Source organism: Lepidochelys kempii, chromosome 5 (genome assembly GCF_965140285.1).
Source record: "Lepidochelys kempii isolate rLepKem1 chromosome 5, rLepKem1.hap1, whole genome shotgun sequence".
Classification (NCBI taxonomy): domain Eukaryota; kingdom Metazoa; phylum Chordata; order Testudines; family Cheloniidae; genus Lepidochelys; species Lepidochelys kempii.
Genome location: NC_136384.1, coordinates 62,571,370 through 62,586,636, shown reverse-complemented (window position 1 = coordinate 62,586,636; position 15,267 = coordinate 62,571,370). Strand labels below are relative to the sequence as shown.

Sequence of the window (15,267 nt, the reverse complement as noted above, 5' to 3'; positions counted from 1 at the left end):
ATTTTAAAAAGTCCAACCCAGTAAGTATCACTGGTGGAATGGAGATTCAAGCTTTTCTTCTGTACTAGGGCCCAAATCCTACAGATGTTTAAGCACATGAGTAATTTTATTCATCTGTCTAGTCCCCACTGACATCAGTGGGACTACTCATGTGAGTGAAGTTATGCATATGCTTAAGCGTCTGAAGGCTCAGGGGCTATAGCATAACACTAGCAACATGATAGTTATGGTTCTGAATGCCTTCCCCATTCCACTTTTCCACTCTTTAAAACACAGGGGAGAGGAGGGCTAGCAGGTTTGGCAGGCTCTCTTCTAGGCACAAGTGTTGCTCATTTATGTTTGTGCATCTCTGCACAGAATTTTGGAATGAGTGATCATGAGCAGAATGACTGATAAACAAGGACTTTTCAATATATGTCTGCAATACATGGTCTTATTTAGTAATGCTAATATAAGGAAATAAAAGCAAAGACATTTTCTAACATCTCACTATAGCACATCATGTAAAAACCAAAACACAGAATATCCAAGACGGTTACCTCATTCATGCTGTCCCATAAATCATCGCTGCGGGTGGATCCGTAGCTGTGATTATACAAATAATTCTCAATCCCAGCTTGAAAACTATCATGTTTGATATACTTTTTCAGCATCAACAAAAGGGAAGCTCCCTTAAAAAAAAAAAAAAGTCAGTAAGAGAAAAAGGTGTTTAAGAACCCGATTCAGGAGAAGTAAGCACAGATTACAAGACTGTCAGTACTACTGGCTTTAGGAGATAATTTAGGAGAGAATAATTGAGATTCCGGCCCAGGGAGTTTAGTCTGAAAGCAATTATTTTGACAATCTAAAATGCTTGGGAAAATGTTTACAGATTTAAAAAAAGACACACAAAAAAAACCAAACAAACAATGACGTTTCACCGACATTAACTTAGTTTGAAAGACTTCCCAATTAGTACCATGTGAAAGAAATGGCGTTGTGGTGGATGCACCGTCGATGGTTGTCAGATTTCATTAATACTACTGTTAGGTGCTGTACCTCTCCGTCCTTGCGAGAGCTGGTGTTAAATTCTAATATGTAAGCAACTACACAAGAATGATAGAGCCAAACAGCAATCACAAAAGAAAGCAAGATACATCAATAAGTGAAAACAGGGAAGAGAAATGCCAACAAGTACATATATGGATGCTGCTTGTTTAAAAGCTTGAAAAGCACATGAAAATATTTTGTAAAATAAGCCTTTCAAACTGCTAAGTTTTCACAGAGCTAAGTATTATTTTTAGATCTGTTTCCATCAGTGAAGTCATGGAGCAATCCATGTCTGCGGACAGAACTGTGGTTTTACTCAGTTGAACACAAGGATCCTCCATGGAAACATTCCTACATCACAGCAACCCAGTCCATAAATAGCCCAAGGGTAGACAGATTGCAGCTAAAGTGACACTGACCCTGACTAGTTTATGTACATCACACTGTTGGTACCAAAACATACATTGGAGAAAGAATAAAGAAAACTGAAAGACCTTTGGGGAACTCCAGCTATTTAACATTTGTGCCTTGTCTAGACTGGCAAATTTCTGCACAGTAAAGCAGCTTTCTGCGCTGTAACTCCTGAGGTGTACACACTGCCAAGCCACTTAGTGCACAGAAACTGCGCAGTTACCGCGCTGTGAAAAAGCCACCCCAACGAGAGGCGTAGAACTTTCTGTGCCGGGGCTACAGTGCTGCGGTGTCAGTGTAGACACCCTGGTCGATAACTACGCTGCAACTGGCCTCTGGGAGGCGTCCCACAATGCCTGTTCTCGCCTCTCTGGTCATCGGTTTGAACTCAACTGCCCTACCCTCAGGTGACCAACCATCAGCCCCACCCCTTAAATTCCTTTTGAAAGTCCCCTTCTTGTTTGCTCGGTGGTGTGTGCAGTGGTCTCAGTGCATCTTTCTAGGTGGTCGAACCTGCTCCACACACCCGCTTGGAGCAATGCTGAGCGGCTGGGACCTCATCAGCATTTGGGGAGAGGAGGCTGTCCAGTCCCAGCTGCGCTCCAGCCATAGGAATTATGATACCTATGGACAGATTTCACGACGCATGACAAAAAGGGACCATGACCAGGACACATTGCAGCACAGGGGCAAAGTGAAGGAGCTGCAGAACGCCTAGCACAAGGCGCTGGAGGCAAACCACCGCTCCGGTGCTGTGCCCACAAGCTGCTGGTTCTACAAAAAGTTGGACGCAATACTTGGTGGTGACCCCACCTCCACTGCAAAGGCCAATGTGGATACTCTGGTGGCTTGCATGCCAGTCGAGATTGGAGAGAGCCAGGAGGAGGAAATCTTGGACGAGGATGTGGAGGGGGACCCAGAGGCAGAGGATGACTCAGAGGTCAGAGATGCAAGCAGCCAGGAGCTCTTCTCTACCCTGGAGGAGGTTAGTCATTGGAGCTTGGCGAAGCACAGACAGGAGGCGGTGGCCCCTGGCAAGTGGCTTTGATTTTGGGAATCACTGAAGCAAACTGTTGGGGGCAGGAGGGTTGCAGAAAGCCGGCTTGTGTCTGTATGATGTGCATATCACCACATGCCTAGTCTGAGCGGTTTAACAGGGGGTTGATTGACTCCCTCACTTCACGGGAATCTCCCTCAGATCTCCACGAAACTCTAATGGAGATACTGGGAAATCCGCTGCTGCAGGTTCTTTGGCAGAGCTGCTTTGTTTCTTGCCCCATTAACGGTAACTTTCCCGCGCCACTCTGCCACATTGCTGCACACAGGTGAGCGCATAAGGGCCAGGGCAGAAGCTGCAGTCTTGGAGATGATCCTCCCTTGACTCCCTGCTCACCCTCAGCAGCGAGATCTTCCATAATGAACACAGCCTGTGGAAAATGTGGGGACAGTAATAATTATAAGGCCCCCCCCTACAGTGATGGCTCTCCCCAAGAGCCACATGCCCAGCATACAGTATGGTCCTGGAACACTGATTTCCCCTACCCCTGCAGTTACTCACCATTTTGGGAGTCTGGCTGACCCCAAGCAAGCATGCATGAGCCACAAGTTAGTGATAGGTATGTGAATAGTGGCTGTGTTTTAAATCACTGAATCAGTGGTCTTTGTGTTGCAAACAAAACTGCTTCCGTAAAATGTTGCATTTTGGCTTCACAGAGATGACCCTGGGAGCCCAGCCTCCCTCTTCGTTATCTCCCGCTGAACAGCTGCGCAGAATTAGAAAGCAGCCACAAAGAACTAAGGACCTTTCTGCGCGAGGTTATGATTCACTCCATGGCTGAAAAACAGGAACTGAAGGAGTGGCAGGACAGTGAGAAGAGGGACTGAAAGGAAAACGTGGCGCACCAGAACGAAGCCATGGAGCAGCTGTTAAACGTTATGGAGCACCAAGCGAACATGCTCCAAGCACTACTAGCACTTGTAAACCGAGCAGCTCCACCCGCACCCTAACCTGCAGCCACTAAAAACTCTTTGCTACGCGCCCCCCCCAGACACCACCACCACCACACTCTTATCAACCTCCTGGCTCCAGTTTGTACCTGCTGCATTCCACTCCTCTCCCGTCACAGTCTAGCACTGTGGACTCCTTGTATCCACTGCACTCAACACCCGTCTCTCTGCAGTTTAGCCCTGCTGAAGTACAGAACTCTCTGCACTGTACTCCAAAGGAGGAGGTTGGATAGGATTGTGACGTTGCACCCCATACGGCTCTATAGAAATATGCTTATGATGTATATATGACATAACTGGAATATGTTTTATGCTACCTATGCCATGTAACGTATCTCTGTAAAGGTTATGACCTACTGAATCTATACATCCTATTTGTATGCATGTATCATTTTTGTATTTGAAGTTATGAATATTGGCTGTGCACTTGCTTGATTTTTAAGTAGCCTTAGTAAAGCATTTGGTCAGCGTCTTGAGAAAGGAATGTGCAAATTAAATGCCAAATCAAGAAGCACTTAACAGACAATGGATCTTGGAAGGCTCCAATCCACATAAGAAGTCTACATGAGGATGTTCAGTGTAGCACGTGAACCATGGCTGCTACGTGTAAGTTCTGAGTCATGCATGGACTTGTGACTTGCCCATGTGACTCCAAAAGTCCATCTTGTAGCTGGAATTCTACACAGGGGGATGGAGGGGTATCCACCCACAAGACAAAGTCTATTTAAACCCCTAGGAGACACCTCCATTTTGTCTTCAACTGGCTCAAGAGATAGCCTCTCCACCCCCAAGGATACCTGAAAGAAACTGGACCAAAGAACAGTAACTACAGGGGGGTGAGTGATTGCTGGACCCAGACTACAAGGAGACTAGTCTGTAAAAGGAAGCTTACTGGAACTCCTCTGAGGGTGAGGTTTTATCTGTATCCAGTTTTCTTACTGTATTAGGCACAGACTTGCGGGTTTTATTTTATTGTACGTGGTAATTCACTTTGTTCTGTCGGTTACTACTTGGAACCACTTAAATCCTACTTTCTGTGTTTAATAAAATCACTTTTTACTTATTAATTAACCCAGGGTATGTATTAATACCTGGGGGCAAACAGCTGTGCATCTCTATCAGTGTTATAGAGGGCGAACAATTTAGGAGTTTACCCTGTATAAGCTTTATACAGGGTAAAACTAATTTATTTGGGGTTTGGACCCCATTGGGAGTTGGGCATCTGAGTGTTAAAGACAGGAACATTTCTTAAGATGCTTTCAATTAAGCTTGCAGTTTAGGGGATGTGGGTCAGACCTGGGTATGTGTTTGTGGCCGGCAAGCGTGTCTGGCACAGCCAGGCAGGGCTCTGGAGTCCCAAGCTGGCAGGGAAAGCAGAGGCAGTAATAGTCTTGGCACATCAGTTGGCAGTCCCAAGGGGGTTTCTATGATCCAACCTGTCACAATGATACCTGGATACACACAAATCTTTAACAGTCCTGGGACCCCACCTCCTCCTGGGATCCTCCCTTCCCCTATCCCCCTCAGTGCTGATGTGTTCTTTTTGTTTGTCTCTCTCCTCCGGTTGTTTAATAAAATAATTGTTTTGGTTTGAAAGTAATCTTTATTCCATTAATTGAAAGCAAACAGAGCCCTGCAAAGCAACAGGCAATTTTCTTAAACCCTCTTAGTGCATCATCTGTACCAATCACAATCACCTCCTAGCATTACAAGCACTGCACTCCTGAACATAGCAACAAATATTAGTGGCTTTCAGGTTCAAATCGCTGCCTCAAAGCATCCCTGATCCTTATGGCCCCGTGCTGCGCCCCTCTAATAGCCCTGGTCTCTGGCTATTCAAATTCAGCCTCCAAGTGCTAAGTCTCAGCAGTCAAGCACTGAGCAAAGCTTTCACCCTTCCCTTCACAAATATTATGGAGTGTACAGCATACAACTATAAGTATAGGAATAGGGTCATCGGCCAGGTCCAGCCTCCTATATAGGCAGCACCAGTGGGCCTTTAAATGGCCAAAAGCACACTCAACAGTTATTCTGCACTTGCTCAGCCTGTTGAACTGCTCCTTGCTGCTGTCAAGGTGCCCCATGTATGGCTTCATAAGCCACGACATTAAGGGGTAGGCAAGGTCTCCCAGGATCACAAATGGCATTTCGACTTCCCCTACGGTGATCTTCTGGTCTGGGAAGAAAGTCCCGGCTTGCAGCTTCCTGAACAGGCCAGTGTTCCGAAAGATGCGTGCATCATGCACCTTTCTGGACCAGCCTGCATTAATGTCCATGAAACGCCAGAGTGATCCACAAGCGCCTGAAGAACCATAGAGAAATACCCCTTGCAATTAATGTACTCAGTGGCCTGGTGTCAGACTTGGAATATATGTGCCATCTATCGCCCCTCAGCAGTTAGGGAAGCCCATTTGTGTAAAGCCATCCACAATGTCACGCACGTTGCCCAGAGTCACAGTCTTTCAGAGTAGGATGCGATTAACGGCTCGGCACACTTCCATCAACACAAGTCCAGCCATCGACTTTCCCACTCCGTACTGGTTAGCGACTGATCGGTCTGAGTCTGGAGTAGCTAGCTTCCATAGTGCAATTGCCACGCGCCTCTCCAACGGCAGGGCAGCTCTCATTCTCGTGTCCTTGTGTCGTAAGGCTGGGACAAGCTCATCACACAGTCCCATGAATATGGCTTTCCTCAGCCGAAAGTTCTGCAGCCACTGCTCGTCATCCCAGACGTGCATGACGATGTGATCCCACCACTCAGTGCTTATTTCCCGAGCCCAAAAGTGGCATTCCACTATGCTCAGCATCTCCGTGAATGCCACAAGCAATCCCGTGTCATAGCTATTACCTGTGGCAAGATCGATGCTGAACTTCTCTTGCCTTTGTAGTTTAAGGAATAACTCCACTGCCACTTGTACGTGTTAGTCAGAGCAAGCAGCATATTGATCAACAGTGCGGGATCCATTCCTGCAGCCCGAAGAGGCAGAGCATGCAGTACACAAACCATTGAAAGATGGCACCAAATGCGGACTGAGGCACAGGGATTGCTGGAATGCAAAGCAATGCAACACAGGGCATTGGGACAGGACCCAGGATGCCCCACAACCACCTCTGCCTTCCCACAACTCCTATCAGCAGAAGAGGAAGAGATGTTCTGTAGGACAGCTGCCCAGAGTGCACCGCTCCGAAGACCACTGCCAGTGCCACAAGTGTGAACACACTATTGCGCAGGCAGCCGACAGTGTGAACACACAACAGCGGTTTCCCTTCAGTGCTCTCTGAGCAGCGCTGTAATTGTCGGTGCAGTAACTCGGCCAGTGTAGACATACCCTCAGTTGAAAACTAGGATCCTCCATGGAAACATTTCTACATCACAGCAACCCAGTCCATAAATGGCCCAAGGATAGACAGATTGCAGCTAAAGTGACACTGACCTTGAATAGTTTACGTACATCACACTGTTGGTATAAAAAAAAAAACAAAAACAAAAATACCACACACACTGGAGAAAGAATGAAAAAGACCTCTGGGGAACTCCAGCTATTTAACATTTGTGTGACATCACAAGTGCTGCTCTTAACAAGTTTTGCATGAATATTTTAGAATTTAAGGAAGACATCCTCAGGGAATTTAAAGGCTTTAGCTATCTGAACTGCAGGTGTGTCATTTACTACAAAGCTTTTTAAACACTGGCAATCTTCACTTCTTTGCATGCTTGCATTTGTGCTTTAGATTTGACTTTATTTGCTCATTTTCTCATGAATTAGTGTAATGTGTCTCCAACGAACAGTTTGTTCCACTAGCATTTTCTTGTTTTTAGGAAGTGTTCAGATAACCTGGTGGCCTAGAGGTTTGTACTCCCAACTTCCTGTAAGAGACCAAGGCTCAATTTCTGATTCTGGGCTCCTTGTACTCCTTAGAGTCAGAGGCACCTGCACCATCGGGCATGCCGGAGCCAGCACTGAGCCAGTCTGTGTTCCTCTTAGGGGAGACAGAAAAGTTACCTCAGGATCTGGAGTGTCCCCAATCAGCTTTATGGGACCTCTTAATTGGTGTTGATGATGGAGAACAACTCCTGCGCCTCTTCAGAGACAACCCAGTCCCAGAACAGGTGGCAGACATTCTCTCCGAGCCAGAGAGCAATCTGCGCCCTGAGGAAGGCCTCAGTACTGGGTGAACCCTCATGGCCTGTTCAAGCAGGTGCTGCTTCAACCAAAAGGACCCATGTCACCCGAGTCCATCTGCTGTTCTTTTAAGAAGAGAAGCAGCACTCATTTAGATGGGCTTTGCCCAGAAAAAGCAAGCACCACGTGTGGGGTTCGCTATTGGGGAATCGCCCCTCCACACAAAGTGCAATGCTTGAACCCCAGTGATGGCATCACCAGGGAGCACTACCACTAAACAAAAAACACATTACTAATTATCAACTATGTACAACAATTAGGCTGGGGGGGAGGGGGACGGGAAAGAAGAAAGCCAAAGGTCATGAACCACCACCACTGCCCAGAGCTCCAACTCCAGCTGACGGGTGGTAAGAAGCAACTGAAGGAGGTTGGGGTGACGCAGCCTTATATAGCCAGGGGAGGGGCTACAGTCATGAGGTACAAACGCCATCCCTCTAGGGGTACTGCTAGATCTCTGGCGTGCACTCACCTACTTTGAATACACATCTGTATCTACTTGAAGAAGAACGACACTTACCAGAGCAAGGCTAAACCAAAGTTATTCAATGCAATATTCAATCTTTAGGGCCTGATCCAGAGTCCACTGAAGTCATTGAGAGTCTTTCCGTGAACTCCAATAGGTTTTACGTCAGGCTATTAAAGCGTAGGATTTAAACATGAAGTAAAACTCTTAAAACCACATTCGTTTCTATGAAGATATTCTGAGTGAAAGATTGGATCACCTGCAATTCTTAGCCTTGCTATTGATTTCCCAATAGCCCCTTAAAAGTAATCTCTTTATTAAGAAGGTGTACAATAATCATCTGGAGGCCCAAGACAACATTCAGATCCTATTTGGCAGTGCAAAGCTCCTGTCATCACACATCCTAGGGACAGATGGCAATCAGAGCCTCACAGGCAAGGCAGCTTGAAAGTGACATGCTCTTGTGCTTCCACTTTAGAGAGTGGAGCACCAATGGAAATGCAGAGGCTTCGTTATGGCAAGCTGCTTCCATTATAATGCTGCAATTGGCATCTCAGATGTCCCCAGGGTGTTGGGATGAGAAGTGTTGGATTTTAAGCTCTGTATCTATTTAAAAAGAAAAAAAGAAAAAGAAAAAAAGTCTTTCATTAGGTACTAGTTTCCCCCTACCCTCACACTCCTATCCCTGCAAAAAGCACAAAGATGATGAAAAGGTCAAAGTCAAATGTTAACAAGGAAAATAATCGGTCTTGCTTTTAAGTTAGTGTGGAATACAAACACAGAGCTGAAAGCAAAAATAGGTTTAGCAAATTTAAATATGTGTTTAAGACGTGATGGTGTCAATATTTGGGTATATTTTTGTGTTGTAGTAAACTGGAAGGGTCTACAGAAAATATGGACGAGAAAAGTGAGGGACACAAACTATAGAGATGTGAATGAAATCTTTTCCTATGGAAAAATAGACAGATTCTTGGGTGCAGCTGAGTTCTGCTCAACACACAACTGAAATATGAGGAGAAAAGGGTGATTATATGCCACTTTTACATCCTACTAGTGCTGAGTCCAATCCTGATCCTAGGTCCAGTCACAATTTACAGCAGTCTCAGGTCTGCCCTAATTTTCATCCAGCTACAATTGCCCTTAAGGAGTAATTCCAGGATCTAGAGATCACCAGAGTACCAGTGGACTCCATGCACCCACTGCCGCACCTAAGTCCCTGGAGGGCAGGGGGATGCGGTGGGGGTTGACAGGTAAAGTCATGGAGGTTGGGGTGGGAAAAGAGAGGCACAGAGCCAGCTACACTGGTGTAACATGACATTGGGCACGTATGTTAGTATACTGAATGGGATCAAATGCCTACTCATAGGAGAATAATTTAATCAGTATTAAAACACAGAAAACCTCTCATGAAATGTACAGTTTTCTCTTGAGATAAAAATACTGGAGGCCAAGTAAAAAAGCTGGCATCTTATGAGCAGCCTAACTTGCATTTACCCACAAGGATGATTAAAGAAAAAGTTCCTGACTTAATTTGTTATTTCCCAAAAGAAGATGATTTTGGAAAAGAGATATATACAAAACACACGAGACAGAGTGATTTTGCTAGCCTCTTCTGAGGTTACCTTGATATAGGAAAGCGCATCGAACATTTCTTCAATCTGCTCTGAAGATTGGACAGCAGAGGAGATTGGACGTGAGGCGTTTAAGGAGTCTTTCATCATTGTCTTGAATCGTAGTTTCAGGAATTCTTCATCCTAGAAGAGAAATAGGAGTTTTTGCCCACGTGAGAAGTTAGAACAATAAAGGATTATGCCAAATTCACTATAATTCAGAACTGGAACGCAGAGCCTGGAATAGATAAGTTAAGCATTCCTTCTCCCTGCTGTCCTATTTACTTGGCATGTAGCCTAGTCATCTGACCCTCTCCATTTTGAGGCTCAGACTCTCTTTTCTTCTCTCACTGGAGACAGCAAACCAGTCAGTCAATCTCCTCTACCTAGATTATCATTGTTTAGTGCACTGTGGAACCATCAGCTCTCTTCCTCCCAAACCATAGCAGCAGAAGCTTACTAATGGACACACTTGTAAACCTGTATCTGCATTGCCACGAAGAGAGGTACCATGCACAATTCCACAGCCTACAAGAATAAAGTGTCCAAAGACCCAGTCTCTCCACAACAACCAGCCTCTCTTCACAGCATAACAGCAGATATTCAGCAACAGTTAAAACCCTTGGCTTTCAACAGAGGTAGGATTTTGTAGAGAGTCTGTAATTGGCATAATTTGTAACTTGATTATGCTGCCAAACACAGAATCAAGGCACATACACATTCAGGTCAATCGGACTCTACAGAGCCAAAGGTTTGGTGTAGGCAGATCCTTTTGCAGGTTCAGGGCCATATACTGTAAATTTGTTGGTACAGGAACCAGTGTCTGTTATTTGCAGCTATAAAGCAGCCTGCACACCCACAGTATGATGCTGTATAATAATCTAACCATAATCACCTGCCATAGGAATGAATATCTTCAGAAATACTGAAGTGTTTTAGCTAATACATTGTCTAACACAGGTTGGACTGGCAATGGTTTATATAATCCTTCCTCCAAATGAATGAACTAATGAGGCTGAAGAAGTGATTCCACAATAATTATAGTCTAAAAAAATTACAGTGAAGTCACTGGACTATAGAATGACTTGTTAGGAATATGCACACTGAACATTAAACCTGATCTTCTTGGCACCAGAACCTGAAATCTTTATTACATTCTAGATTTACATGCAGCAACTTTAAATAAACGCACTGAATATTACCAGAGTACCTCTACCTCCTACACTTCAGAGTCTGACCTACAACTATCCAACAGTGAGATGGCAGATATTTTGCCTTTTTTTATTTCAGTGGGGCTTTGTCTGGGTGCAGAGGTCTGCTAATGTGTTTATGAGTGCAGGATTGAGGCTTTAGAGCACTCCTGATAAGAAAAATAAAGATCAATGAATAAAATAGTCAAGTTGCTCTGGGGCCAATATACATTTTCTGTGAAGATTTAGATACTGTTTTCTTTAAGTGTGCATGCGGGAGGAGTTTGATAAAACATTTTTGGCACCACCAAGTGGTGAAATTTTAGGCTTCAAAGCAGCAATTTAATTTTTTTTTAAAGCAACTTGTTTGACTGAAAAGTTACAACCACAAGATTCTAAATGAGATTTAGAAGTATACAACACGTAACTTGCACAGTAGGTTAAAATACACACTCATGCAAAGCATGATTCAGTGTTAAACACTAGATCACTGATTAAACAAAGCAAAAAAGTTTTGCCCATTATTTTGTGCCTATGAAGAAAACATCAATTTATCTGTTTCAAAGGAGGTCACACGTAAAGGAGTGCATGTGCAAACTTGTAGGCCACTTTTGAAAATTTAGCCCACACAATTTTATTTAAACAGTGATTAAGATTCCATATTATTTGTAATCTTATCAGTGAGTGTCCTTGGAACGATTTAGAGTGCAATTTATGTCAGATTTTCATCACCTAAACCTCGTGAAATGGAGGTAAAAAAAATTATGTCAGCATTAAAAAGAAACCTCACTGATGGGAGAAAACTTCAGATTTAGATGAAGTACTCACAGTCTGCAGTTCTGGGAAAGTTCTTTCCATGGCATAGTATTCCATAAAAGTGGCAAATCCTTCATTCAGCCAAAGATCATTCCACCATTCCATAGTTACTAAATTACCAAACCACTGGGGGGGGGGGTGAGGGGGGGCAAAAAACAAACAGTTTTTAATTGTGCAAGATGTGAGAAAAATCAGTCAAATTTCAAGATTATAACAAACGTATAATCCAACCAAGAAAAGACACTTTATGAAGGGCTACATTGTGGTTTTGCCACAAACCCTATGTACAGGGCAACATTTAGTTGTGCTTCCCCACAAACAAGCTAGGAAAGAGATTACGACCCAGAGGTCCAGTAACTTCCAGTTTCCTGCTACACCAAGAGCAAAATACTCACAAGTTCTATACCCGGTGCAGTGCATATGCTTAGCAAGTGTAATAGGGAAGGGGAAGTGTTAGAATGAGAGAAGACTGCATTGTTAAAATATAGCATTTTAATCCAGTACCTGATGAGCCAGCTCATGAGCTATCACTGCAGTTACCAGCTTTTTATCCATTGCTGAAGAGGTTTTAATGTCATAAAGGAGTGTTGTCTCTCTAAAGGTGATTAAACCCCAGTTTTCCATAGCACCTGCCTGGAAATCAGGAATAGCTACCAAATCTGGGGAGTGAGGGAAAATAAATAAATGAACCAGACAGTCACAAGTTACAGTAATGCTGCACTTCAGATCTACCTGCTTTACCACAATCTAGATCTACCAAACTTCACTATTTAGCCACCAATGCTGCAAACACTACATGCTAGCTGTAAGTAAACAAGTCATCCCATTGATTTAAAGAGCAATTACGTACGGAGAAATAGTTTTGCAGGTTTGTGTCAGGTAGATATGTCACTCATACTGAGAATTCTCTATGTCCCTATCTGAGCATATAGTGTTAAAATGTACAGCAAAACTTCTCCAGAGGGCACACTGAATTGGCCTTTCTTACACCAAAGGTTTACAAACTTCTTGAGCCTGGGACCCATTTCCCACACACTCATACAAGCCCAGTTAAACAGCTATTAAATTTTAATATTTTTTTTTAAAGTCAGGTTTTGGAGGGTTTTTTATTCTTAAATTATTTTTATTTTGAAAAACCCTCTGAAGTATGGAAAAAACTGCTACTTATTAGAAAATTATTATATATTTATTTATATTTTTTTAAAAAAAAAGATAGATGAAAATGCTTTACCTAATTTTTGAAGAGGATACTCTATATGAAAATACTTCCGATAAAACTCCAGGAGCTTCACTGCTGTGTCTAGGGCATGCTCAACTTGGCCTAGCTTCTGTGGCATGGCATATATAGATACCTGGCATAATAAATAAAATAAATAATAAAAATAAATGAGAAGCAAGAAAATATTTCATGGGATGCAATCACAAACAGCAAGAGAGGGAACTGGTAGGCAAAAAACTAAGTGGATAGGGGTAATTCCCTGGCTAGTTTTAAGGAAATATATATAAAAATCACAAGCATTTGATATCAAAATGTTTGGCGATTGTTGTCACTTCTTTTATTCATCATCACTTGAAACTGTTTGAGGTACATTTATCCCCCAAATGCATCTGAATGTGCATAATGCTAGTCTGAGTCCGGATGCATACGTTATGCATTTGTTGATGACAACTCTAAGAATGCAATTCTCCCAGGAGTTACTGTTCCTCGCACCATTTAAACCTGGAGCTGGGGTAAACTGGATGAGGTGGAGAGGGCAAAACAGAGATTCCATATATATTGTGAGCCTGAGGATCTCACTGCATCAGCTCCATAGCAGCTAGAACCAAGGGGATTATTGGGAAGAGGCCACAGAAATCTTGTCTAGGTAGATCCAGTTGCTCCAATCCCTCCCCATCCAGTACAGTAGGTGTGGAGAGGTAGCAGCTGCTATTCCAGCTGCTGAGATGCTGTGTTCCACTCTGATGACTTGACTGTGGGAATGCACAAATTCTACCCCCTTTAGTTTCCATTCAAAATCTAAGCTCAGCATTTGTGCCTGGGATTGGGCAATTTCTCCCCAGTACAAGCAACCAAAAGAAAAATAAAGCTCCTCCAAACTGGACCACAGAGCCTAGCCTATTTATCTCTAATTACAACTATTTGCCTATGCAAGAAGGGAAGTCTGATAAAAATCCACAATTTTACTCTATATATTGGTTTAGAACAAGTTATATCAAGATAACATTTCTTAGCAGTATATCTGATCAGGGCTTCCTTTCCCTCCTGCAGCTTTGTTAACAAAGCTACTCTTTGGCTCCTTCTAGACAAGTACTAATGTTTTCCATTTCACCACAAAGGGACAGCTCCTGCTAGTGACAGGGTCTGATTCCCAAATTGTTACTCAAGTGAAGCTCCCACACCCCTTGTATGACTAAATACTGCAAGATCCCTCCTAAGTATCTTCCTTCTCGTCATTCTCAAGTATACAGCTTCCCACCAACCCAGCAGGTCATATCCCTGAAGCAATGCCACCAAAGATTAAATGAAGTCAAGAGCAGTTGCCAGGTGCTCAGGACTTTTCAAAAGTCAGGGCAGAAATATTCAGGCACCTACATATGGACTTAAAATTCTGGCCCAAGTCTGTCCTACTTGGAGCATAGACTAGTTTGGATAGTTGGCTCTAGGTAACATAGATATAGAGCCCAACTCCCTTTTTTGGGTACAGGAGAGTGCTTCTGCTGTCCCTTGCTCTCATGTGCAGTGATGTGGGAGAGAAGTAGCCATTTGGGAGATGGGGGGCAGGACAGCACTATTGTCACCTGCCGTGACTCCGCTGGGGGTAGACAGGTTAACATTCCAGCTGGGGCGTCACCAGAACTCTGCCAATGGAGCCTGCGCAGGACAGGTACTGAATCCATATCCCTTCTGGCTGGCTTGGCACTGCTCCTTCACAGACAAGCCCATCCTACTTTTGGCATCAGCTCTGAATCCCCCAGCACTGTGAGCTGTGCAAGTGGCTTGCACCACTATACCCTTGCTCTGGGCAGACTTTCTGCAGCCAGGAGCCTGCTGTCAAGTTCTGGCAACACAAGCAGGCCACCGCTCTGGAATCAATCCAGTCCACAGCATAAGATTATTTGCTAGACACTCTTATAATAGGTGATAGGCACAGAGTAAGCAGGAAAACATCCCAGAGAGCTACTCATGTATGTGTAGAGGTTAAAAGTACAACGGAAACATACCAGAGTCCTATTAGTTTCCTTACTGATATTCTTCAGATTTGCAACAATGAACGCTACCAAGTAAGTACTCATCTTCAAACTCACAAAGAATTCATCTTGAACTATTCCAGCTGCCACAGGGATGGTTACATTCTGCAGATTTAAAAAAAAAAAAGAAGAAGAAGATAATGTTACTACTGAGGCCAATTGGAAAAAAAAAAAAAAAAAAAACTATCAGATAAAGGGCTTGGAGACCATATAAACAAGTTACGCCTAGAGTGCACAATGGCAATTATAAGTAAGTTTGTCAGACCATTTTATTACAGTAGAACCTCAGAGTTATGAGCTGACTGGTC

The 15,267-nt window shown here is 43.7% G+C and overlaps 1 protein-coding gene across 1 annotated transcript in view; it reads right to left on the bottom strand.

Moving 5' to 3' along the window:
- The window catches only part of LNPEP (leucyl and cystinyl aminopeptidase), a 107,530-nt gene that overhangs the window by 20,052 nt on the left and 72,211 nt on the right, over window positions 1–15,267 (bottom strand). Inside the window, exons 4-9 of the mRNA XM_073344573.2 lie at window positions 14,933–15,064; window positions 12,942–13,062; window positions 12,215–12,369; window positions 11,723–11,836; window positions 9,717–9,848; window positions 540–671 (exon numbers count right to left, since the gene is read on the bottom strand). Of these exons, the coding sequence (XP_073200674.1) occupies window positions 540–671; window positions 9,717–9,848; window positions 11,723–11,836; window positions 12,215–12,369; window positions 12,942–13,062; window positions 14,933–15,064 (786 nt within the window). The remainder of the gene's footprint in view (window positions 1–539; window positions 672–9,716; window positions 9,849–11,722; window positions 11,837–12,214; window positions 12,370–12,941; window positions 13,063–14,932; window positions 15,065–15,267) is intronic.